The 25,570-nt window shown below is 30.6% G+C and overlaps 4 protein-coding genes across 8 annotated transcripts in view; 1 reads left to right on the forward strand and 3 right to left on the reverse strand.

Moving 5' to 3' along the window:
* Positions 1-455: 455 nt before the first annotated feature.
* LOC146532582 (pancreatic lipase-related protein 2-like) lies at positions 456-8,723 on the reverse strand. The gene is made up of 11 exons (XM_085196397.1): positions 8,215-8,723; positions 7,818-7,935; positions 5,303-5,450; positions 4,890-5,051; positions 4,465-4,560; positions 3,954-4,101; positions 3,310-3,536; positions 2,874-3,039; positions 2,618-2,756; positions 1,166-1,357; positions 456-725 (listed from the first exon to the last, which is right to left on the reverse strand). Exons 1-11 carry the CDS (start codon positions 8,315-8,317, stop codon positions 641-643), a joined length of 1,584 nt encoding a protein of 527 aa, XP_085052523.1. The 5' UTR covers positions 8,318-8,723; the 3' UTR covers positions 456-640.
* Positions 8,724-9,874: 1,151 nt separating this feature from the next.
* bora (aurora kinase A activator-like protein bora) lies at positions 9,875-16,215 on the reverse strand. Of its 2 annotated transcripts, none has more exons than XM_085196395.1 (8): positions 15,969-16,215; positions 15,735-15,899; positions 15,519-15,652; positions 15,014-15,099; positions 14,432-14,629; positions 13,734-13,961; positions 12,769-13,057; positions 9,875-12,089 (listed from the first exon to the last, which is right to left on the reverse strand). In XM_085196395.1, exons 1-8 carry the CDS (start codon positions 16,094-16,096, stop codon positions 11,302-11,304), a joined length of 2,016 nt encoding a protein of 671 aa, XP_085052521.1. In that variant the 5' UTR covers positions 16,097-16,215; the 3' UTR covers positions 9,875-11,301. The 2 variants fall into 2 exon arrangements, with proteins under 2 accessions (XP_085052521.1, XP_085052522.1); XM_085196396.1 differs by having other exon boundaries at positions 9,875-12,071; positions 15,969-16,214.
* A 1,396-nt stretch (positions 16,216-17,611) lies between these two features.
* Positions 17,612-19,141, forward strand: LOC146532584 (uncharacterized). The gene has a single exon (XM_085196403.1). The coding sequence runs from the start codon at positions 17,869-17,871 to the stop codon at positions 18,847-18,849; it is 981 nt and encodes a 326-aa protein (XP_085052529.1). The 5' UTR covers positions 17,612-17,868; the 3' UTR covers positions 18,850-19,141.
* A 123-nt stretch (positions 19,142-19,264) lies between these two features.
* CaMKII (Calcium/calmodulin-dependent protein kinase II) overlaps positions 19,265-25,570 on the reverse strand; it is a 40,975-nt gene continuing 34,669 nt past the window's right edge. For 2 of the 4 annotated variants that reach the window (XM_085196401.1, XM_085196400.1), the window contains exon 2: positions 19,265-24,022. In XM_085196401.1, coding sequence (XP_085052527.1) covers positions 22,374-23,906 — 1,533 coding nt within the window. In that variant the 5' untranslated portion in view covers positions 23,907-24,022 and the 3' untranslated portion in view covers positions 19,265-22,373. Of the gene's footprint in view, positions 24,023-24,594; positions 24,823-25,059; positions 25,211-25,570 lie in introns of those variants that run through there. The other 2 variants (XM_085196398.1, XM_085196399.1) reach the window with 2 other exon arrangements.

Below are 25,570 nucleotides of genomic sequence, written 5' to 3' on the forward strand. Positions count from 1 at the left end.
TAGTTATATACGGCATATGAGTATAATTTAAAATTTAAACCGAATATAAGGAATGTGATAAAAATACATAGAATATAAAATAAAATAATCTTTTTAGATTTACATCTTTTAAGAAGTAAATTAAATTTAAATATAGAATTTTTGGTATAATTAATACAATTTAAATGACTACGCAGTTTATATTACGTGATTTTAAATATTTTTGTGAACTTCTGCCACTCAACACACAATGCCTTCAGAATTCGGCAGAAAGTGAGGAACCGAGTGTTTTAACACAAGGTCCTCTACTTACCCTGCTGTGTGCGGGATACAGCGTGAAACTGATTTATGCTTATTTGTTTTAGTAAGCTTATTTTAGCGCATATTTAATTTTATAGATATATATACATGGTTACTCATGAATCATGATTGATAATATATTATAAGGAAAGGAAAAATATATAAAAACTATAATGTATATTGTATGTGTTTATTAAATAAACTTCTAATAAAATTATTTACATCAGGTGGATATTATATTTTCTATATTAACCAATTCTTAATGTAAACTAAACTAAGAAAATAATACTTTTAATTTGCATTGATGCGAAGTAGACTTTAATATTATTATACACTAAGTCCATCATTATAAAGCATCTTCTTATTTGAATCCGCAATATTTGGTTTTCATGACTGTTGGTAAGTTAGTAACAACGGGTTTCTTAGATTTTGGGCAAACAGTAATGCTGAAAAAAATTTTCAATATTATAATAAAATTCAGTAAAATAATGCCTACAGTCCGGGAGATCTAAGCTAAGTTTTGCATTTGCGTAAGTGCTTATATATAGTGGAGGTGTGATATTGACCGATATATTTTTTAACAGCCGGCCTACCACTCTTGTACAGATAGAAGCGTTACATATTTAATTTTTAATATTTATCTTTTGTGTTCTATTTATTATAAGTTGAAAACAAAGTTTGCACTATCGCTGCACTTGTGCAGGGAACTGGAAAACTTAATGCGAGTTAGTAGTAAAAAAGAAAGCAAAAAACGTGGATACAATACTGTACCTGATGGTATAACGGAACGATTCATTATTAACCCAAACGACACATTAAACAAGAGAGAAAATTAGGAAAATGATAAATCGCGAAATGTATATTTATGTAATATAACAACACTTACTCAGTATTATATTCAATGGACGATATCTTAATATATTCGATGTAAATACTGGATGATTTCAATAATCTCCATGTCATTGGATTCAATAAACTCGTTTCATACTTCCATTCAACCATAACTGAAATTGGCGGGTGTCCTGTATCTTTGAATGCAATTAGTTTAGTCTCAATGTCACCGGGTCTGTAGTATTTCCTATGAAAATAAAAAATATTGTTTTAATTTTTAAAAAAATATAAACAAAAATATTATTATTACACGGTTTACTAATAATTGTTACATAATGGAAGGAAAAATATACAATAACACAAACTTATGACTATGTGTATAGTACGATCGACAAGTCGTGGTCGCCCTGAATGTAGCTGAAGACGGCTGTTGCAGATTTGATGTTAGGATTTTTATTTGCTTTTGATTGTTTTTATCCCTGAGTGTACTATAGGCTAAAGTTCAGAAAGTTTAACTTGGCAAGGCGGACGTCGATATTTCTACAATTTTTTCATAAATATATAAACAGTGTTTATTAAAAAAACTAAAGAACTAAGGACTAAAGTTCAGTCTTTAGTCCTTGGCTGGTACTTACAAACTTACATACATACTAGTCTACTTACATACTAGTCGACTTTTTTGTTTATTACATGCGATAACCATATCAAGTTTATGTAAATATTATTTTTAATTAAAAAAGAAATATATTATATTTATAAAAAAATATGGGAAAATATGATAAGAAAATAATTATAATAAAGATAATATTAGCATCAATAATTATTTGTACGTCGTCGATCGTTTAGATAACAATATGTTTTTATTAATAAACTATAAATAATACAACAACACTAAAACGTCATAATTATAAAAAACACCAAACGTAAAACAATAGTTTGCTTTATAAGCATTGATAATTTAGTTCCGTGTACAGTTAACGTGCTTTTGTTATCTTATTCAAAATATTGTGATTTAATAATCTTTCAATCATTAAACATTAAGTTTATTATAAGGAAATTACATTAAAATAATAAAATACACGTAAAGAACGACTTAAGCAGGGTAGCGGCACAAATGTGTAAAAACTTGACGGTTGTGGGTTCGATTCCCATCAGAGATATGAATTACTTAATGTTTTCATTTCTACCTTTATTTTGGTAGAAAAAACACGTAGAGTCCCACCACTCAAGACCACGAAAAGTCGGCGGAAAGTGGAGAATGAAGTACTTTGATTTTTGGTTTCCTTCAACTATCACAGCTTTATGTAGGATACATACGTTAAAGTAGAAACACTCGTATTTAAGTATGACACTTTACGTGGGTCTTTACTCCTGTCAGAAGTCCTAAAGGTTGTTCCAAATTGGGGCAAATTACGCTATACTAGCAAGCTTTTATTTTACATATATTATTCACGAACTATTTCAAGACCCCTTATAAGCACCCAGACCAATCCGATAATATACTTACTGTTCATCATTCGTGAATTTGTGATCACTTTTATTATTATTCCTATCCACGAGCGTAATGGACACCCGGCCGACGTCCGGCCCGTGCACTCTACTTTCAGTTGAATTAGATACTTTTAAAGTAACCTCGTAGTGGACTCCTAAAAATATAAAAAAAAACATATTTACGTTATATTAATCTTGGAATGCGGGATAAAGCATGAAGTTAAAAAAGAAAAAAACATTAAACAACATAAAAAATAACACTAAATACTTACTACAAAACGGCTTAGATCCCCCCGTTAAAGCGTATAAAGCTGTATTGCTGTTAGTATCAACTAAGCCGGCCATCTGGAATTGCCTGTAAGTTCTATATGAGTGCAGCCCCATTGGCACGCATAGGTGTTTGTTGTCGCATGTTGTACAATTACCCGCTTGGAATGCCTTAAAAAATTAAATAAATCTTCGTTGAAATAAAACAAACAATCGATGTGATAACAATAAGACTAACACTAAATTTTGTTTTCATTTCAATTAGTTTAGCCGTTTTTGAGATTCGCATGCACGAACGCACCGGCAAACAGACAAAATATATAAATATAATTTATATTTACAAAAATATTATGTGAAAATGTGATAAGAAAATGATTATTATAATATTTCCAAAAGTTTCAAACATAAAGAAAGCACGAAAAATCAAACGGAACCACTAACCTCATAAGATTTACACTGTATCGCCATGAACGGGCACGTCGGAGCCACACTCTCGGTAAACAGCTCATAGCTCCTCTCGTGATTACAACTCACGTATTTAACTACTTGTAAATACATGTCATTCTCTAAACCTTGGTTTGTGGCCGCATCGTTTTTACACCCTGGCTGTGATGATCCTCCGTTAGGATAAAAGTCCACGTGGCCTATTGGCTCAGATAAGCCGAAACCTAAAAATAGAAATAAAAATATAATTTGTATTTTAAAATCTACATCAAACAGTTTTAGGCCTCAAAATTTGTACTGCCACCGTTGAGACCATCGCGGCGGCAATCTTGGGTTCTGAACGATGCATTTTGTTATTAAGTGCAATATTTCAGTACAAACACAAAATGTCTAAATATGTATATCTTAGCATGGTAGAATATGTTAATATTTGTATTTCCATGATAAGACAAACCACAGGTTTGAGACATTGCAATCCCAACATTGAAAAACATTGCATAAGTATTCAGTGGCTGGTTCATATCAGAACGGAGAAATAATTAATTCCCTATAGAAGTCGCACCTACAACCGTTGCATTTACAGTCACAGTTATATATTTTATTAAACAGAACCCAAAAAAGTCTTAAATAACATTACTAACCCGAGAAATACAAAGGCATGGCATCACTGTGTATTATATCCACATATTCTGCATCAGATCTGTCGAGACGTACCAAAGTCACTGTGTTACTGAAATATGGCGCGGCGGGATCTAGGCCTGTTATTCGTCCCAATTTAAGGTTAAATTTCTGAAAGCAAGAAATATATGACCTCGTATATTTATTTATGGCATTTAGAAAAATGTGCCAAAACTAATTTGTATAATATAGTAACCGTATCTCACGAACGTTCTTACTAATAATGACACAATACTGATTGTTGTAAATAAATTAGTAATATAAGATTAAGAAGTAGAAGAAAAATAAATAAAAAAATTAGGAATTAATAAAATTCCATGAAAAAACAAAATGATTTGCACCTTAATTAGTAGTGTTTCTTTAATATATTGTCTCGTTAAAATACAATGGCGACAATAATAAAGTATATATAAGGTAATTGTATTATATTATTTATAGTAATGCTGAGTACAGATGCAAAATAAAAATATATACCTTCTGTAAGGAATGTCCACAGTATCCACCTAAATGTGCTCCTAAAGAATGGCCAATGAAATGGAAATTGTTTAAATTGTTCAACTGCAATACATCCTGAAATTAAAATATGTACTTTAAATACATATAGCATAAATTTATATCTACGTAATAAATATATATATTATATTACGAATGTGCCAGCAAAAAAAACCCCACATGTATGTAGATAAGGCCGTTAATAGTCTGTCAAAATTCACGTGATATTACTGACACTCAAAATGGTAAAATATATAATTAGTGTGAAAAAAAGTGTTATTATAATTATTAAGAAACATCTCCAGCTTTACTAAGCTTAATTATTAAGATTTAGACATACCATTTTTTTCCCAATAAATACTTATGTTTTAATTCAACAAAAAAAGTAAATAGGTGTAAATACTTACATAAATATTACGTATTAAATACGAAGTCATAACGCCCACAAGCCTTATATTAGCCACCGCCTGTCCATACGGAGGTTGGGATCCTCTCCGCCAGTCTACTATTATAACTGTTGCCGCGTCATTGCCTTGCAAATTTAGTAATGCATCTGCCATGTGTTGGATCTTTAAACAAATATGTTAAATTTTATTATAATCTGCTAGTTTTACTTTTAACTCAAAATTTAAATAATTTAATGTTTAGGTTTTAAATCAAAAGCCTCTAAGGCGTGGAAAATTAAAAATAACGCAACCTTAAAATGATGCGGGTTTTAAAATATATAAAGTTAATGATTAATGCCTATAAAATTCATTTTAAATTAATTACAAAACAAATTTGAGGTACATAAATATTATAGAAAATAAATTATTCTCACCCATAATTTATGTCCTCCTTCTAAAAACCCATGCGAAATAAAATAGAAAGGTCCGTTTGGATCTAAGTTAGCATTTTGAATTTTTGTTGTATCTGTAGCTTGTAATAACACTGGTATCTTTCTATTTCTTCTTGTAAACACTGCATATCTGAAAAATTATTAAAAATAACTTCTAAATAACCAAAATGTATCAAACCACAACAGATTGTTCATTAAAAATAAACTAAATATAGTAAGTATAATAAGTTTCTATTAAGAAACAATGTAACAATAGTATCCTATCTAAGTAGTAGGAAATAGGAAGTCCTTACAATCAATAAATGAAATCAAACGTAATATCATTATCAATGTATTAAAGGGAACGAAGTGTTTTAACCCTAGGTTCCCAGGTTCCTTTTGTGTACCCTGCTATGTGCGAGATAGAGATAGCAAAATAAATATATTTTAATCAATATAAGTTACTTTATCAGAAAACAAATTAACGACATCTCAAGTCCAAAGGTTGTCGGACCCTTTGAGCGTTCACAACAAATTTTTAACTTATCTATTTTAAGATAAAACGTCACAATGCAATTACAAGACAAATATTTGTTGTGTTACTGTATTGATAGATGGGAGTCACGGACGAGCCCCCGGCCGTTATCAAGTTTATATGTATTTTAGGATACTGTACTTTGAACGCTGCCAACGTCTAGAACTTTCAGATTAATATAAATTAATGTTTTTTTTTTCAATTAGGTACTAATATATATATATATATATATATTTATCATATCGAAAAGGGGGAAAGGAAGTCTTAATGTTCCCAGGATTTCCCTCTGCTATAAGCTAATAATACTTAAGTCCTCCGTTACTAAGCGACTGACAGACAACGCACAGACTAGATGGAACTTTGCAGCCTAGTAGAGATTAGTGTAGAGGAGAAGGAAGAAAGGAAAATACGGATTTAACGTTTTCGAGTACATGCAGACAATAAATGTAAAATATACAATTTTAAGCTTAAAAGCTTTTAAAGTTAGTTATCTGGGATTTAAATATAAAGGAGGTATAGAAAAATAATTTATTTTTAATCAGCTTCACGCTGTACCTTGCGCACAACAAGGTAAGCAGAGGGAATCTAGTGTTAAGACCCGCTGTTCCCCATATTCCGCCGAATTCTGGAGGTATTGTGTATTGGGTGGAGTAACTCAACGCCGCGTAATTTATTATTAGAATTCTTATTTTTATTTTAATATTAAAATTTAGCTACCTAATAGGTATTAAAACTAGTGTTTTTTAGTTTTTTTTTTTAGTTGCAAAACTGATGCATTGCTGATTAGGTTTTTAATCCTCTATCCTTAGAACCCATTAATAACCAAACATAATCTTTGTCTCTATTTTGTAATTATTTACAAAACAAACAATATAACTAATGCAAGACATTATATCTTATTAATATATCTTAAGACGCGAATTGCATTAATTAACGAGCTAAGCGATGCAGTCGGCAATTAAGGGGATCTTATCTATCCGCTCGCGATTGACGGTCCCGGGATAAACAAACCTTATCTATATATACCTACATGTCTAATGACATCACTGCTAGAGAAGACACACCCTCTTTGTTTGATAAAATATATAATTCGATAGCTTTCTTTTATGTAATTATCGTTTATTAGAAAAACAAATGTTTTTTAATTTTCTACTCATACATTTCATATTTTTTATATATTTTGCTTACATTTTTGAAATTAAATGACTTTTCTACTTTTCTTTTCATAACAAAGTAATCTTCTTTGTGCCATTTTTAAAAAAGTAATGTTATGTACGATGGTTATACAATTTATAAGTCCCTTTTTACGCACAACAAACGTATAATGCAAACATAAGCATCTTAAAGAAATATAAGAATTGAATTGAATACTTATAAGATCTATCTTATTATACATAGTCAACATCAAAGAGTATATTTAGCTATTACACTTATGCTCAGTATTTATATAAAAGGTTTTTGTTATTTATATACAGCGAAAAAGCGCACACCGGAAGGAAGGAGGTTCACAGTAATGGACAAGTTGAACGACCTTTGCAAAAACGAGAGTGCGCTCTTTAAGTACCTATATTGAATGAAGTCAATTGCGTGTATATTGAAATTTTCAGGAACAAACCAGTGTGCATTGGAATAAAATTAATCCAACAAAAATTATTACAATATCTAACATTGCATGTTCTAATACATATTGTTGTAGACTCCATAACACTTGTAGTTAAGTAAGTAAGTATAGAGTATAATAAATTTTAGTGACTTCAATTTCGAAGTAAATAAATAAGCTTAAGTGACATGTCAGTGGAATATTGCAAGTACGCCCAATTTCGGTGAAGTTCTAATGATATTTACTTGGGTTTAAAATATTGGATAAAGCATTCTTGTCATATTTGACATTATTTCCATTAAACATTTCGAGAAAACCTAAAATAATTTGATAATAGATATATACTTGTGTATATAAAATTTAAATTAGTTTCAGGCACTCACCTCACTCCCAATGTCTCTGGTGAAACAGGAAAATAGTTGTCAGGTCGATTTTCAGTCCACGGGTACGCCTTGGAGAAGCAACCGTACGGGCTGTAGCATCGCTCTATCTCGGCATCCTCTTACGAAGAAATAAAAAGATTAAATCTCTTATTATTAAATATATTTTTTCTTTGAGATATATTTTTTATCGATGAAATATTTAATATTTAATTTTCTCGCTCTGATAACAAGGCAAAGCGCGGTGTTGAGTTCCGCCTTTACACTAAGTTTCCATGTTCCCTGTGCCTATCCTGCTGGGTGCGGGATACAGAGTGCACATAAAAATATTTTTCTTAAACGAATATTTTATAGGGCGTATTATAATTAAAAATTGTAATTATCAAAGAAACTGACTAACCATAAAATGTACTGGGAAAATTGGTGACCAAGGTAGAGTTCTGCTTATCCATTAATACCATTATAGTCTGAAGCATTAGAGTTGCACTCGTTTTATTCATCATATTGAACGACACACACTTTACTACCACCAAACTATACTACATTAAAAAAACCCAAAAGAGCCACGTGTGTTTTTATCGTATTCTGTGAAATATGATATGAATTGTTCGAAAGCGCCCCACAAACAGCTCAGTCGAGTGTATAATGAATTGTTTTCAAGGCGTATCTGGTTTATATAGTTTATAAATGCACTGAAGACCTCACTATATACAGGGACTAATAGATCCGCATTGCTTCTAGTTCGCAGACGTTCCGGGATATGCCGATAAGAGGGGTTACGACGTTATCACAACATTATTTGTTAAACACGATTGACGCACGAACAGTCTGCCGATTAAATGAGAATACGAGAGTAATTAATGTATGAACTATGTACTTACTATAGCTAGTTGTTTGAAACGTGACTAGTTGATTCCATACATACGTTAACAAGGGCTTTATCGTATTAAATCTACCCTCCAGTAAGTAGTCTCAAGATGAATTTAGAAAAATCACAAAAGCTCAATCATTTCGAAATAATTATCAAACCGGATATACAGCATTTATAATTAAAAAGTTCTCTAGTTTATTTGTGTAAATCATAATAATTATTTGCAAACATTGTGAACTACAGAGCCAGCTTCACGCTGTATCCCGCATAAAGCATGATTGGCAGAGGAAGCCTAATGTTAAGACTCTACGCTCTTCACTTTCCGCTGGATCTAGAGGCATTGTTGAAATTCGCCTTGCCTCGACACCAGAGAGTAGAAGTTTTGACTAATTACCCACAAAAACAAAACAGATAACATACGATCTTGTCAACACATACAAAGAAAGCTTTCTAAAATAAACATACTCTGTGGACTTTAAACCTGATAAAAATAAAAATACAATTTATAAACATTCATTGCCATAACAATGAATAACGTGCGCAATTCCACGTCCATTACAATTCCCTTTATTGATATGTACAAGAAGAAATAATTAAAACTTGACAAGTAATCAGTCGGTATATTACATCTAATTGATAACAGCAAGGAAGTATTCATAATAATGCGCAAAACAGAGGCAATTTCAAATACTTAACACATGACTTGACCATTCTACATAATGACAATTGAGGTCGTCGTGGCACAGCTTGACTGTAAACACTGCTGTTGTATGCTGCTACTTCTACTAACTGACTTCCACTCAGGAGACTACATTATTTTAATTGAAACGATTAAAAAATCGATGTTCAAAGATAGAAACTAGTAAAAAAACAAAATATGTAATCTGAATTTGACCTTGGCTCTGATAACAAAGCAAAACGCGGCATTGAGTTACGCTACTCAACGGTAAGTGGAAAATGGAAGTTAATGGGAAATCAGTGTTTTCATCAGAAAACTAGGTTCCCAGGTTTTCAGGTTACCTATAGGATGAGTTTCATTTTTTTATTAATAGTAATAAAATATGGAGTACCGTAGCCATTTTTACAAGTGTATACATAAATGTTTAGACAATAAATATATAAAAATATACATAAGAAGTGCAATATTTAACGACTCAATAGTTAACTAAGTAAATAAAATAATAACAAATCAGTCTTCACTTTATTTATTAAATGCCATTTAAATCATTAAATACACAATCAAAATTAACTACTTCATGCACATCGCAATCAGCACTAACGCTATAGCCTAGTTAAAACACCACAATAATGGATTCCAGTCGAAATTAATATAAAATAACCATCAATTAAATCTAATAAATGCATACAAAATTTGATATAGCTAAAAAACCTTTCAAAGTGAGTTAATAGTGACATAAGGTATGTTCCTTAGTGAAATTAGAATAACAGCTAAAAATGATCTATTACGAAAAATAAAAAAGAAATATGGCACATATTATTAATAGATTTCGTTGTGTACCAAAAATGTACTGAAGCTAGTAGAAGAAGTAACACAATTTTTATTCGTACAAAATATACTCAAAATATTTTGTATCTGTCAATCAGTCGTTTTGAGAATACAAATGTTCATCAAAATATCACAACAAAAAAATAAACTTGTTAGTCAATAATTTCATTAATTAATATATATTAACGATGACTCATTCTATTAGGTTAGTTCATTTAACTGAGAAAATTTCAATGATATAAGTTCAAATCTATAAAGGGGAATGCTACTAAAAATTCTGATTAAACTTTCACAGAATTATCTATGAACATATTATAATTAAAATACAACGCAAGCATAAAAAATATATATATTAAGAAGTAGCGTTAAAACAGGTTAATCTTGTAAGCTAGGCACGGAGCACAAAGTGTCAAGACACTCCATTCCTCATTTTCCCCCCGACTTGGAGACATCGCGTGTTGGGTGATGAAACTCACATTTATTAACCACAACAAACAAAAACATTCAAGAGGTTACTTTATTCTTTGTAGTTCCAAACAAAAGACAAGAACAAAAATTATAAATAATAAATGTGAAAACAATGGGACAACGTCTAAATGTAAAAGTGACGGTCGTGGGTTCGATTCCCTCTCTAACAAGAAACAAAGCAAAGCATGGCGTTCAGTTCCGCCACTAAAAACGCAATTTCTCGACAAAATTGAACACTCAAAAATTGAACAGTGCGTGAGGAACGGAATTTCTTTCCCTTGCTTACATAATATGTGATATAAGTGATATATAGTGTGAATTATTAAATAATTTACTAAAATAATAATTAAATGTTCCTATGAACTTTCAAATATTATTAAATATAGCAGTCGTTCAACAATCATTGTGTTTCAGTGGCAAGCTAGGAGCCTCAGTTAGTAAAAAAAAATGTTTTATAAACAAAATAATAAGATATTTTCAATTGACCTATTTTGAGTATTTCATTAAATGCTTCATCATCCTAACCTTACAAAGCGTTACTACAGCTCAAGACATAAAAAAATAATGTCTCTATCACCTAACATATTGAAAAAATAAAATAAAAATAAAAACATTATAAAAACTAAATACAACAAAAAAAATTAACTATTTGCTTTGCGCGACTTATTTTGCAACGGCGTCGAAGAAAAGTTGTAATTGAACGTCAAATCATCAGTGAATATATCTGACATTGAAATAGCATCATTTTTGTTTTGAACTAGAAACCTGTCAAAGTCCTCGTTCTCTTTATCCTGCATTTTAGTATCACTAAAGGGAAAAGCAACCTTCTTAGTGTCATTTCCATAAAAATGCATACTGTCCGTAGAATTTTCATTGAAACCACTATCGACTCTCATCCAATTTATATTAGACGTCTCTTTTAAAACACTTTTGCTTGTACTAGAGTTAGTATTCATAACAGTTAACTCTGAAGGTTTTATAGCGCTCTCGTAGTAACTGGAAGCATTCGTATAAAACGTATTTTCATTAAAACCACTATCTATTCTTTTGAAGCTTGAACTGTCACATTTCGTATCATTTTCAGTCAAAAACTTGAGATCAATTGTGTTAAAATCAATTTTGTTCTCCATTATGACTGGAATGTCAAAATCCAAGCTGTTATCCAAAGACATACTGGCTGGACTCGGTGCTGATGCGCGTATTTTACTAATATTATGTAATATATTTGTTTTACGTTTTCCTTTAATTGGCGTTGCGTCTAATAAATTAATATTAAGTATTTTAGTGGAAGACTGAATTTCATCTGACTTAGGTTCTGTTTTTACCAATTTTTGTATGTTCACATCCTCTTGTACATCCTCTTGTACATTCCAAGCGATTTCTTCTGTATCTGGAAAATCTTCTGCATCGCCTGTAACATATGAGTAACCTGTAATTAATTATAACATATACATTTTACTCTTTAGAAGTAGGGATGGGACTGTTATATTTTTTTTATTTCAAACTTTACTTTTAACATTTTTTTACTGAACTCTTATAAATCTATAAAATCCTTAATAATCTGAAAAATTATAGTATACATAAATAGTAACAGTTATAGATAGTGCCATTCCACGAAGACACACTCTTGTTTTCAACATATGCAGGAAATCTTAGCATGTCATACTTAAAAGCCATATACATAATGTTATTTTATGTATTGTGTTATACTTATATTGCTATTTGCTAATTACTATGAGATTCCTGTTAAATATGGTCGATAATACATATTCACAAGATTTCGTATATCTGATATTAATTAATATTAAAAATAATAAATTTACCTGTCTACCATGACGATAACTTTTGAATAATCCATTAATCGTAGTGTGCGTGTACACTCACACATCCTAATACACAAGCGAGGTCCAAGCGTGGGACTGTAAATGCGACAGGTTATGGATTCATTTCCGCCAGTCAACACATAATGCCTCCAGAATAAAACGGAGGGTGGGGAACGAAAGTGCCTTTATGGGAATGGAATATCTTACCACTAGGTTCCCAGGTTCTCTCTGCGCACCCTGCTATGCTATGCTAAGCTATGAAAAACTTCTCCAAAATGCACATACCTTGTGAATTATTATGAAAAGATCCATCAACACTCATATCCATACTGAAGTCTAACTTTTGCACTGAACGGCTTCTATTCAGGCTGGACATACTTAAACTTCGTTTCTCAGATAACAAGCCGCGTCTCGTAAACGGTGATTTATCTTTAAGTGATTTACTTCTAGTTAGAATAGATTTATTTGGCGTTTTGCAGAAGCACGCGGGTTTCTTTTCACCGTCAGACCCTGATGAGAGACAATCGAGACAAGTCGCCATTGCTTCCGTTTCGGGTGAAGTAAAGTTATTTTTCTAAAAAAAATCAATTGATTTTAAAAGTAAACTGTAGATGTGACAAACATGAGTTTAGTTGTTTAATATTTTTATATTAATTTCAATTTAATCATTTATAATATGACGTTTTATTTTAATTTTTTTGGCAATTTGTAAACAGTCATGTGACTCTGATCAGATTAGTTAAGAGATTAAAAGACTTTGGTGTCGAGACAAAGCGCGGCGTTGAGTTGCGCTACTCAACACGCAAGACGCTTGCCTCTAGAATTCGACGAAAAGAGAAGGGAGTGTCTTAACACAAAGGTCCCTCTGTCTACTGTCTCTGTCCCTCTGTATGTGGGATACAGCGTGGAGCTGATTTTTATTCAAATGACAACTAATTAAAAAAAATATCCTACTACAAGACATTATTACTCATGTAACAGAATATAAAACATAAATACTAAAAAAATATAATATCAATATAATATCAAATATTATGATATTTAATAATTGTCCTGGAGTAAGGAGATGTATGAAGTTAGACTCAAGGTTTGGTATATGATCCATACACAAGGCAATTTATATTTAAAATATTTAATTCCCCTTCACCATCAAAGCCCACAAAAACAACGGAAAGTCCTGAATGGAGAGTATTCATGTCATATTTATCTGCAATCATGAATATAAAAAAACAAAACGAAATAAACTATACCTCTTCTTCATTAGCACTTATTTTAACCACAGGTGAAAAAGATGCACTGGCTAATGAAGATGTCGTAGATTCTGGACCATTTCTCTTTGGTGTTCTAAACTCTATGGGGCTAAAGCAAGGCTCGACTACGTCAAGAATCTTGTTGCGATAACAAGGCATACTTGTTTGACCCTTCTGTAATGGTGTTCCAAATGTTCGTTGCATTCCTTTTGCTACTAAATCTTGAATCTGTAAAATTTAAATAAATAATAATGTTATTTCTTAAAGTATTTCTTTTTATTACCAGTTTCAATAAGCTTTTGGAGTACTTGTCTTGAAGATACGAAACTTTGTGTTGTGGAACACAACACGTCACCTCACGTCATGTCGGTAATAAAGTTAACGATGCCTTAGTTGCATTGATGAGACGGCGAAACGTCGGCACAGCTGCACGTTTCGCCATACACAATGCAGAATTGAATTAAAAAATAGAATTGAAGAATTATATTAACAACTACTTGCTGTAAAAATGAATAAACTACATAAAAAAAGAAATCTGCATTACTTTTGTTGTACTAATTCAATAATAAATAAATTAAATATAACTTTTTTATATATATCCTGATTGAAATAAAACACTAAATGTTAAAGGAAGATTGCCAAAATACAATAATAAGAACTATAGATCAAAAGTTTTACAGATCATGTTAGTGTCTTACCGAGTCTGGACTAAACGTCACAGGTATGTGTGCTTCAAAGCTAGATAGTGGTCTTTCTTGAGTTTGAGGTTCTATATGAATCTCATCATCTGTTTGTTCGGAGTCATAGTGATCCATATCACTGTGCTCCTCAAAGAACAATGTTCGTCTCAGAGATCCATTTGCAGTAATTTCAAATTCTCCATATATGTGTTGATCCTTCAAAAAATTAAATAGCCAAGCAAATAACATAAAATTACTATAAAATATATATAATATAGAAGTAATTTACATTATTTTTGTATTTACGGAAATGGAGACCATGGGACATCAAAAACACAGTGCCACCAATAGAACAGTGTATAACTCACAAAACAATGGTTGTAGGGTTTGATTCCTACTCAGGAGAGCTAATCATTTTCATTTTCTCACTCTGGTAAAAAGAAAAAGCCCAGGATTATTTCACTCAGACTCAATATGCAAGGTTTCAAAAATTAGGCAAAGAGTGGACAACAGAGAATCTTGACACTTGTTGCCCAGCCTACCCTTATGCAGTAATACATACAATATAATGGTAAAAAGCAGAAAAAAGATTGTATTTACCTCATTATAAGTGAAAAATGGTTGTAAGATGCTTTCAATATCAGGAGGTAGCTTTGGTGGCAAGGTAAGGACAGTTTGCACTGAAACTGAGTATCAAAAGCAGTTTTATAGTATTTGATAATGCAGGTGATCTATATAGTATCATGTAAATGACATGAATTGTCAGTTGTATAATATTTAGACTCCTAAAAATGTATTCCTAATTTATATATTGTAAGAGGTCAGTAATGGCACAGGGACACAAAGTGTGATTATAAACGCGACCGGTTGTGGGTTCTACCCCACTTGAGGAAATTAAATATTTATTTCAATTTGAGTTCCACCACTTAACTGAAGTGGTGGAACAACTGGAAGAGATTGTCTTAAAACTATGTTCCATCTGCATACCCTGCAGTGCTTTTTTTTATGTTAATCACTATAGTTCAGTAAGATATATAGTTTTTCCAAAAGTTTAGTACTTTAAGACCTTTTAGATTTAAAATATAATTAATTTAATATAATTCACCTTCTCTAAAGGCAGATGTTTTCTTACTAACAAAATTTGTCATATTGTCAGTAGTGTCAATAGGTTCAAATAGCGGTTTAACTTTTTTTGAAATTTCCATCGGGCTAGGCATGACCATATCTTGAGAAAAAAATCTGCAAACAATTATAAAAATATAAAAAACTGATAAATTAAATACACAAAATTAAACATAAGAAAAATAAAACTAGAATTTACTTTTCGTTCGCTTCTTCAGCGATCTTCTCTAACGCAGGATCTGGTGATGGTTCAAATTGACTATTGCACGGTATTATATTGGCAGGTACTAAAGTACACACTTGATCTATGTCCCATCCAAATGAGCCATTATTTTTCTTTTTATAGATTTTGCACATTCCCGGACTATAACAAGCAGAGCATTAAGATAAAAAGTTAAATATTCATTAAACACAATTAAGGATCGTAACATACCTGCATATTGGTTTATGTAATTTTTCAATTAACACTTTGTCAAAGGGATTTCTTACTTTTCCTTTTGTCGGAGGCGTAGATTTTTTATTTCGAATTGGACTATCAAAACTATCGTTTTTAAAATTCATTTCAAAAATAACGTAAACGCTCCATTAAACACAACAATTGTAAAGTTTATAGTTTATACTTGTTTAGAGAGATAGACTAGAGCAGGGATGGCGAACCAATGGCACTCGTGCCCAGTGTTGCCAACCTCGGGAAGGCAAAAAACAGCATATGGGACTTAAAAAAACAGTAGAAAACAGTAAAATACAAGAAATTTATTTAAAAATAATACAAGTACTCTTATATTTATAGAGAAAATCAAGTTAAAATGCAAATATCTAACCAAAATGTTATAAATTTTATTAAAATAATTAATTTTATCAACATTTTCAATTTCGAAGCTTTCGACGTTCACGCAGTAAATTTTTTAGAGTTACGTACAAAAAAACTGAATCCTTATATTATTTCGTTGTTCGTCTGTTTTTATGTCTCTCTAGACTCCCTATTTCAAGATCGATTATCTCTCTTCTCGTCTCTTTGTCGTCTTTGGCGTCTCTTTGAGCTCAGAAAGTGAAAAGTCAACGCAATTCTTCTAAGCACTTGCATGCCCATAGCTTAACTTTAAACGTACTTTTACACTAGGAATAAGCCATACGTTAGTTTCATTATTTATTTATTATACGTTGAACAAAAGTCAAGTTTATTAAATATTACACGGTAACATTTCAGTTATAGATGTCATATACATGAGTAAATGTATTCTGTGGTCATATCTGACAGCTGTCTTACTTTTTAATTTTTATATATAAGTTATATATTCACGCTCGAAACGCCATATATCGAGAAATCAATCTATAAGTTATAACCAACAGGTGACACAGTGTTGCCAACCCTACTGTTTTAACAATAGATCTACTGTTTTTTGGCTTTTATCCCTGTTTTCTGTTTTAGTGCTCATACCTACTGTTTTTTGAAATGCGTAAAAATCATTATGATTGTAGGTCAACAGGAACTTTACTTATTAAAGTTGACAAATATGTATAAGTTTGCACTCATTTCATACCTTTGTTTGTATTGTAAATTTTTACTTTTAGTCAAATTTCATAATTGTTGGTCCACAGTACTATAAAGAGTTTGCACGCGGTGAATTTCATACAAAATGCAGAAAAAACTATAATTGCTCGTATTTTTAAATTGCATTGACTTTTCATTTTCCGAGCTCAAAGAGACCGTAAATCTGGTTATTTGATATTATTTTCAGTTTAACATATCCGATACTTGATCTTGAAATAGGCAGTCTAGAGAGATATAAAACAGACGAACAACGAAATAATATAAGGATTAAATTTTTTTTGTACGTAACTCTAAAAAATTTACTACGTGAACCGACGTTCAAAGTTCCCTCGAAATTGAAAATGTTGATAAAATTAATTATTTTAATAAAAGTTATAACATTTTGGTTAGATATTTGCAACTTGATTTTCTCTATAAATATAAGAGTACTTGTATTATTTTTAATGAATTTCTTGTATTTTACTGTTTTCTTAAGTTCCATATGCTGATTTTTGTCTTACCGAGGTTGGCAACACTACACTGAGGTGACACTGACGCTGACTGACACCAGATTACGTTTATTTTGTAAATGTATTAATATACCTTTTATGTGAACATCTCCACATTGTGATTAGTGAATGTGAATATAACACAAATTATAATATACCGTAATATAATTGTCGTACTGATGACGACAATTCTTTATTGTATAGATACTAAGTAGAATTTGAACAAAAAAGCTGCTATTGTATTTAAATACAGATTACCCGATATTAGATGCAGTTTATCAAGATTTACGATTATGGAAACCCATCATGAAAATAGCTGTGAACCTATGGATATAGATTTAAGTTCCCATTCAGTAAGCGCAATGGACATATCATATATAGATCGTAGCATAATTTTTTCTCCGGTTACTATTAAAGAAGAAAAGAATCTGGACAATCTTAATGTTATTCAAAATTATTCGAATATAAAACCTTTGTCTTTAAACAATTTAATTGCAAAACAAAAACAGGCCTCTAATAATACAAGGATAACACTAAGTAAAATATTCATGTGTGTCATTGCACTATTTATGTCCATTATTATTTATCAATTTACACAGTTCACATGTAATGAAAATTTAAATTTTAACCTTATCAAAAGTACTTTGTCATCAAAATTATATGGACAATCGTCAGCAGTAGAATCTTTAGTTAAAGCATTGGAAACAGAGGCATCTACGAAAATTATTATTTTATATGGTGGTACAGGAGTTGGTAAGACATATACTGCATCATTAATATTGGAAAATATAATAAACTATAGTAATGTGTACCACTTCACTATGCCAAGTTTTTTACAAGCTTCACCTGAATATATATTTGGACTTTCATTCTGCCAGTCTTCAATTATAATTGTGGATAATTTAAGGGAGAATGATATTATCAATATTAAAGACAACATTAATGCATTAGTGAGGAAAAGTGAAGACTTGTCAAAAAAAATAACCATTTTATTATTATACAACTGTGATATAATGAGTAATAACTTTTTAAAAAAATGTGATATAGATTTTGTTAAGGAAGTAAACAAAATTTTCCCTAATGAAAACATGGTCAAGAACTTTATTAGGTTTGATTCATTGAATGAAAAACATTTAAAAATGTGTATTAAAAATGAAGCTCCAAACAAAATGCTGAGTGAAAATAAACTTTTAGATATTATGAAAAATTTTAATGTTGGCATTGATGGTTGCAAAGGTGTACACCAGAAGATGAAATATTTAAATGTAATTTAACTGTAAATATATATGTATATGGAATTTGTTGGTTAGATATTGTAGTTGTAGTTTTATATTATATTGTAGTACACAGGGTATATTATTTATAATAGTGTGATATATGACAGTGGGACAATTTGAATCCACTACTCAACACATTATATTTTAAATTGAAGTGGAAGGTTTTCTCTGCTTACCTTACTATATCAGGGTCAAAGTATGAAGCCTTAATATGTGTATAAGTTTGTAAAAGCAAAATTATTGTTATACAACAATTTCTACATTATTAAAATAATATATTATGGTATTATTTATGCTTTCATTTATATTCACACACCTTATCTAGATTTTATAAAGCTTGTGGTAAGTCAGTAAATTATTTATCATAATATATAAACTATAAAGTTTAAAGGTTTATATTAAAATATTTGTATAATAGATCAAAAAAACTTTATTTTAGAGAATGTTACATGATAATCGGCAATGCAGAGGTTTAAGAAATTATCAAATAGAAATATACTGACAAATGTTTAATATACCTACTTTTCACATTTTAAATTATGCTACAACAAACTCACCAACTTCATAATAAAGATTAAATTTTAAAATGAATTTAGTGGTGCATTAAGTATGAAATACTTTGGTTAAGTCCTAGCTATGACACAAAACAATCTCAATATAACTAGGCAGCGGTGCAATATTTATTTAAAGTTGAACTAAATAATACTATTCACTCAATTTAAGTACACCCTACATAGTTTCAATATAAATTTTATAGGCTTAACAAACCATATACTAACATAGAATGCTCCATTAGTTTTGCACATAATATATATTCTAGCTGAATGGTCAATATTTTTATAGGATTCAAAAAAAAAAGCTAATGGAGGTAAATCTTTAATTTCTACAGAATTTATACTGGTTTCTGTGTATAGTAATTCTTTTTAATGTAAAGTTATATTGCACTGCACCCATACTATAACCATGAATTAGAAATACAGAAACAGTGAAGGAGTGCTATATTTTCCATATTAAAGTTTATTGAACCCACAAATAAAACAAATATGTTGTAGTTGTTTAATCTGTGGGCTTCCAAACATCAATTATGTGCATTTATATTATGATATTTTTGAATTAATTATTTGTAAGCAATTATTAAACATTTTCAATAAACTAAGTAATTTTATAGTAAGTAAATGTTATGAAAATTCAGCCAATAGATAAACATTCAATTCATTTATTATTTAAGAAAATTCCCCTATATATATTAAAGCCAGTAGGTTAGTGCATGCAATCAGGAAAGTGCTTTAACAATGAACAGAGAGCTGTCTTTTAAATTTTTAAAGAGTTAAGTTTAATTAATTTTTGAAAGTTGTAATAAGTAATTATAATTTATTTCAATGTAATATTTTGGAACACTCTTGAGGGAAGACAACACTATTATAACAAATTATTTATGAATTCTGGTTTAAACAATTTTCACATTTGTGCAATCACAGTATTATTTCATCAACTGATTAGTTTGGTTATTTATAAATAAATCTATTTTTCTTGTATTTCTAATGTTAGCAGAATACATTTTAATAAATTATGTATACATATAGATATTATAGTAGTACAATATATATGTATAATCACATGTAATATCCCTATCGTTGGTATTAACAAATAAGACTTGTAACAATAAAGCATACATTCTTAATATATTTTACTATAGTTAAATATAAGTAATTAGTTAATGAAGCAAAATAATAAATTCAACCATTCAGTTAGTAAAATCAGCACTTCCGACAACAATATTAGAGTTTGGACAAGCTTAATTATAATACTTTAACGATATTCTCATCCTATTTTTGTATTTGTGATGTAAATAATTAAATTTTTATCTAATGAAATTCTAAAAGGTACTTATAGACATTTTATTACATTCCAGACATTCTGTTACTGACCAAGTAAATGTCAATAAGAGTGTATAAGTAACAAATAACAAGTAGAAATAAAAATAACAAAATAAATATGAATAGTTTGATAGAAATTGGTTGTAAAATGATCCAAACTTGCAATATGCAAATCATATCTATGTATGTACACGTATGTTTCATCAGGTATGTATAATTTCCCAAATTAATTAAAACATTGATTAAATACTAAGTTTGCATAACAATAAAGACTAGAATACATTTTTTTAAATTTTTACAGTTATTGGCACTAAATTCAATGGTAATGGCACAATTATATACTCACACAAATAAATTATCTAGGATGCATTATATTATAATTACAAATCCAATTTTGAAGAATATTTAAAAATTAGGTTTTGCTAACTATACCTACTACGATTTACAAAATTGTAAAAACAGTAAATATTGTTTATATCTAATTATATTTCTATAAAATGCTGAATTGCCCAGACTCATATTAGCACATTTCTAAAGTGAAACTGTGCAATATTTGCTGTTATACATGTAACACTCAACCATTTTTTTCTTTAACATCTGAATTCACTCTGTATTTTGCACTTTTATCACTCTAGAATTGTAATAAGTACTACACATATTTCCTGGTATTTAAAATGATATGACACATAGCAAATTTAAATTGTAGCAAAACATATTAATTATATAATAATTAAACAACAATTAACATATATTATCTGATTGATTATTTAAAGCATAAGCACAGTAATTTTTAACATTTAAATCTAAAATTGACAAAATTGATATAATTTACTTAAAAGATTATTTATTAACAAATCAATTCTAGACTAAAATGTAATGAAGTTATAATGTAATTCATTACTTTAGTCAATGTATATAAAGATAATTAATAAATGGTATTGGTATATTTATTTAAATGTTGTATGTGTAGTGCCAATAACTGCATTATTATTAATTTAATACTTACGAGCTAGGTATTCAATAACAAATAGAACACCATTTTTTAAGCACGACAAAACATTCATAGTTAAAAATGTAGAGAGACTTATTGAGAAATGTGCTAATAATTCTAAATCTTGAAAATTTCTGCAGTTTTTAATAATATTAGGTAGGTACTTAGTCATGAAGTAGATTCATTAATTTCAGATCTTATTTCTTTGAGATTTTTGACTCGGTGAATACAAACGATTGTATTTAATGTAGGTACAATTTTCGTTGAAAATATTCGATTGTGGCCGAGATCATTGTATTCCTAATAACTAGCAATAAGCAAGGGATATCAGTATCACATTTAGCCACAAAACATTGGATTTATTCTGAGACTTACGAGACATGAATTAGCATTTAAATCGCTTATATTGATTGATACCTATTTTAAATATCTTAATTCCTTGAGATTACAAAGAATTACTAGTAAAATTCGTGTAAGTTTTTAGCAGAATTAGACATTAATAATATATTTTAGCCAAGGAATTGTTGATTTATTCTGGTCTCTACCTATTCATGAAATGTAATAATAGTTTTAATGACTTCACCATTACATAAATTGGGCTTTTTGAGACCAAATTCCAGTGGCATTGTATAGCCTTTAGGGGAAGGGAATAGTTAGGAGCGATGGAAATGAACTGCAGTCCACTTGTTATAGCGTTTGTGCCAGATACGCGTTTCTTGGGTCTGGGTGGTAGAACGTCGGCCCTCGGCATCTACGCTCTGTGTAACGCACACATAAGCTATGATAGCTACATCCTCTCCAAGTAAGTGTACTCTTGGATTTAATATTGTGGTATTTGTTTTCACGTGCGTCGGAGTGTTATCAATAAAGAACTTGTGAAATTCTACTCCTTCTATCATATTACCTAAGGCATCAGGATCAAAAGCGGTTACGTTAGGGTCGCACAACTTGGAGTATGTGTCGTAGTCGCCATTATTGATTGCGTCAATCAAAATTTCTGTTACTTTAATAACTTCAGCGCGGCGCAAGGAAGCGTTGCTATCGCCGCGAGCTTTTCCAAACGAATCTGCCTTGGTAAGAGCCTCTTCGTCGTGTTCTTTAGAAATGACTGTACACGCTCTGTCAACTCCTTTTTTGTCTTTATCTAAATCGTCATCCTCTAACGTGGTACTACTATCAGTTGACTCTTTCACTTGAGAACCATCACCTTTCTTATTAACCATTGATTTGCCTGAGAAATTGCGTGTAGCAAGCATAGTGGTTAAAATGGCACCTTTTAGCTTGCGACGAGCATTGAACTTTTTCAAACAGTCTACAGTCTCCTGGCGGTGCATAACAGATGCAACACGCTCGCGGTGGCATATCCATGGGTGCTTCAAAGCTTCCGAAGCAGTGATCCTCTTACTAGGATTTACTGTTAACATTTGATTAATCAAACTTTTAGCTTCAGGTGTCACTGTGTCCCATTCCGGTGACGGGTAATCATAAGCACCGGCTTTAATTTGCCCATATAATCGGTGTTGATCCTCATCCCAGAATGGAGGGTAACCCACCAGTAAGATATATAATATTACACCACAAGCCCAAATATCCACTGGCTTGCCATAAGGTTCTTTTTTAAGTACTTCGGGCGAAAGGTAGCCAGGAGTACCAGCAAATCCGAACCACGCTTGCTGGTCCCCTTGAACTTCGATAGCTAATCCAAAATCAGCTAATTTTACGGCAGCGCCTTTAGCTTTGCTTGCCAGTAATAAGTTTTCGGGTTTAAGATCCCTGTGTACTACGCCATTGTGGTGACAATGGTGCACGGATTCCAAAATTTGTTGAATGCAATGAGAAGCATCTGCTTCCGAGTAAAATTCTCGTGCCACTATATCTTCGAATAATTCCCCGCCGGTTACTAGATCGAAAACGAGATAATGGAAATGTTCTTCTTGTATAGAATCATGCAGTCTTACAATGTTAGGATGTTGTAATTTTCTGCAAATTCGAGCTTCTCTTTCTAATTTTTGAAAGTCCCTAGCAGAGAGTTTCTTAGTATTGATAATTTTTGCGGCAAATTCATATCCAGTTGACTTTTGAACAGCTCGCCTTACTATTGAGAATGCTCCTTTTCCAAGTTCTTCTTTAAGGTCATAGTTATCAGAAAAACGAGTACTAACACTTTCACGACCTGGATTCGCCATTTTGATCCAATATAGCTAAACCTATGTGACTCAAATTTATTTGACTTAACCTTACTTCACTTAACTTACTGTTCAAGTTTTGAGCGCGATTTTTTTCAGTAGGTACACTTCCGAAACTGTAACCAAAAAATTTTATAGGTTAAAATCATTATACCTTAATTGTATAACAGAGCATCTCTTGATTTTAATTAATTTTATTTTACTTCAATATAGAAACGCAGGACCATCGTTGGTTTCTAATATTAATAAGAAAACACTATTCTTTTACGTTTCTTATTAATCATAATTTTAGCAAAAAAATTAAGTTAACTTAAATATGAAATATATTTAATATTTAAACTATGGGAATGTTTTAATTGCAAAAGGCTTGATATTTTCAAACTATCAATATTGTATTTTGTAGTCGTTACTCTATTTACAAAAAAATCGTAAAGCTTAATAATGCTAATTTATGTAATAATATTTTCTTTTAATCTTACTATATTTGTATTAAGAATAAATGTTATTCTCTAATACTTAAAATGTAAGCGATTATTTTCGTTAAATCTTTTATGTTAATTTTACGAAACACATATAAAGAAAGTTTTATCAATAAACTTTGCCAACAATAACGAAGGCGAACGACAAACAATGAAAAAATATTAACATTTTATATTTTTTTTTATATCAATTGGAAAACTATTTTTACCACTGAAGCTAAAATGAATTGTAAGCTGAATATAAAACACGTAGATGCCTAGACAAAAGTTATCATGATCACAAACACACACACCAACAAACGCACAAACATAGACTTCTAATATTAACACTACGGTACCGGGATGACATTTCGTTAGCGCAAAATAATCGATACACCATTGTCTCAACACATTCACAAAAATCTGTGGATATTCAAATATATTTTTTAATAATACTTAATTAATATATCTTTGAAATTCCGGCACAATCATTTATTTCTAGCTATTTTTCATTTAAAACACAATTTTTAATGATATCCTAACAAGACGATCAGTGCGCAACTTTTGACGATATTCTTAGCAATAGTAACTCGTACGGATTGCTCGCGATGTATTTTTGATAAAGGAAATTGTGTTAAGCAAATTCATTATATTAATTTAACAGTAAACATGTGGTTATTCAAAAACTTATTTACCTATTATGTTCCCATTTTACACAATATTAACGGGATGAAGACCGAAAAGAAAGGGCCTGGCCCTACACACCACACTCTCCTTCTGCTCGGGACACGAGCTACGGGGTCAAACTCATAGACATTTGTGTGTTGCTACGCTGTTGTCACATTAAATGTATGCTTAGAGAAAATCATTATTTAAAGGTTTTTTAGTGATTTGTAAATTATGTTCTCTTAAGAATCGTGAAAGTATTCACAAAAATAAATATAAAACAAGCTTAAATATTGTAAATAATGTAGTATTTACAATTTAAATTTTATTTTTTTTTACTAGTGCCAACACTGACCGGTAAAGATAAAATCGATAGACTAGCGCAGCGCTAAACCAAAGAGAATATTATTGTACAGGATTTGACGCTAGCGCCATCTCTATGTGAACATAGTAGACACTCATTCTACGTTAAGTGGTTCTATTTAGTGTTGCCAAACTATCGATAGTTTCGCAATCGATAGTTTTAATCTAAAAAAGCCC

This window comes from Heliconius melpomene, chromosome 13 (assembly GCF_056956725.1).
Source record: "Heliconius melpomene rosina isolate 202511_hmr_F chromosome 13, ASM5695672v1, whole genome shotgun sequence".
NCBI lineage: Eukaryota > Metazoa > Arthropoda > Insecta > Lepidoptera > Nymphalidae > Heliconius > Heliconius melpomene.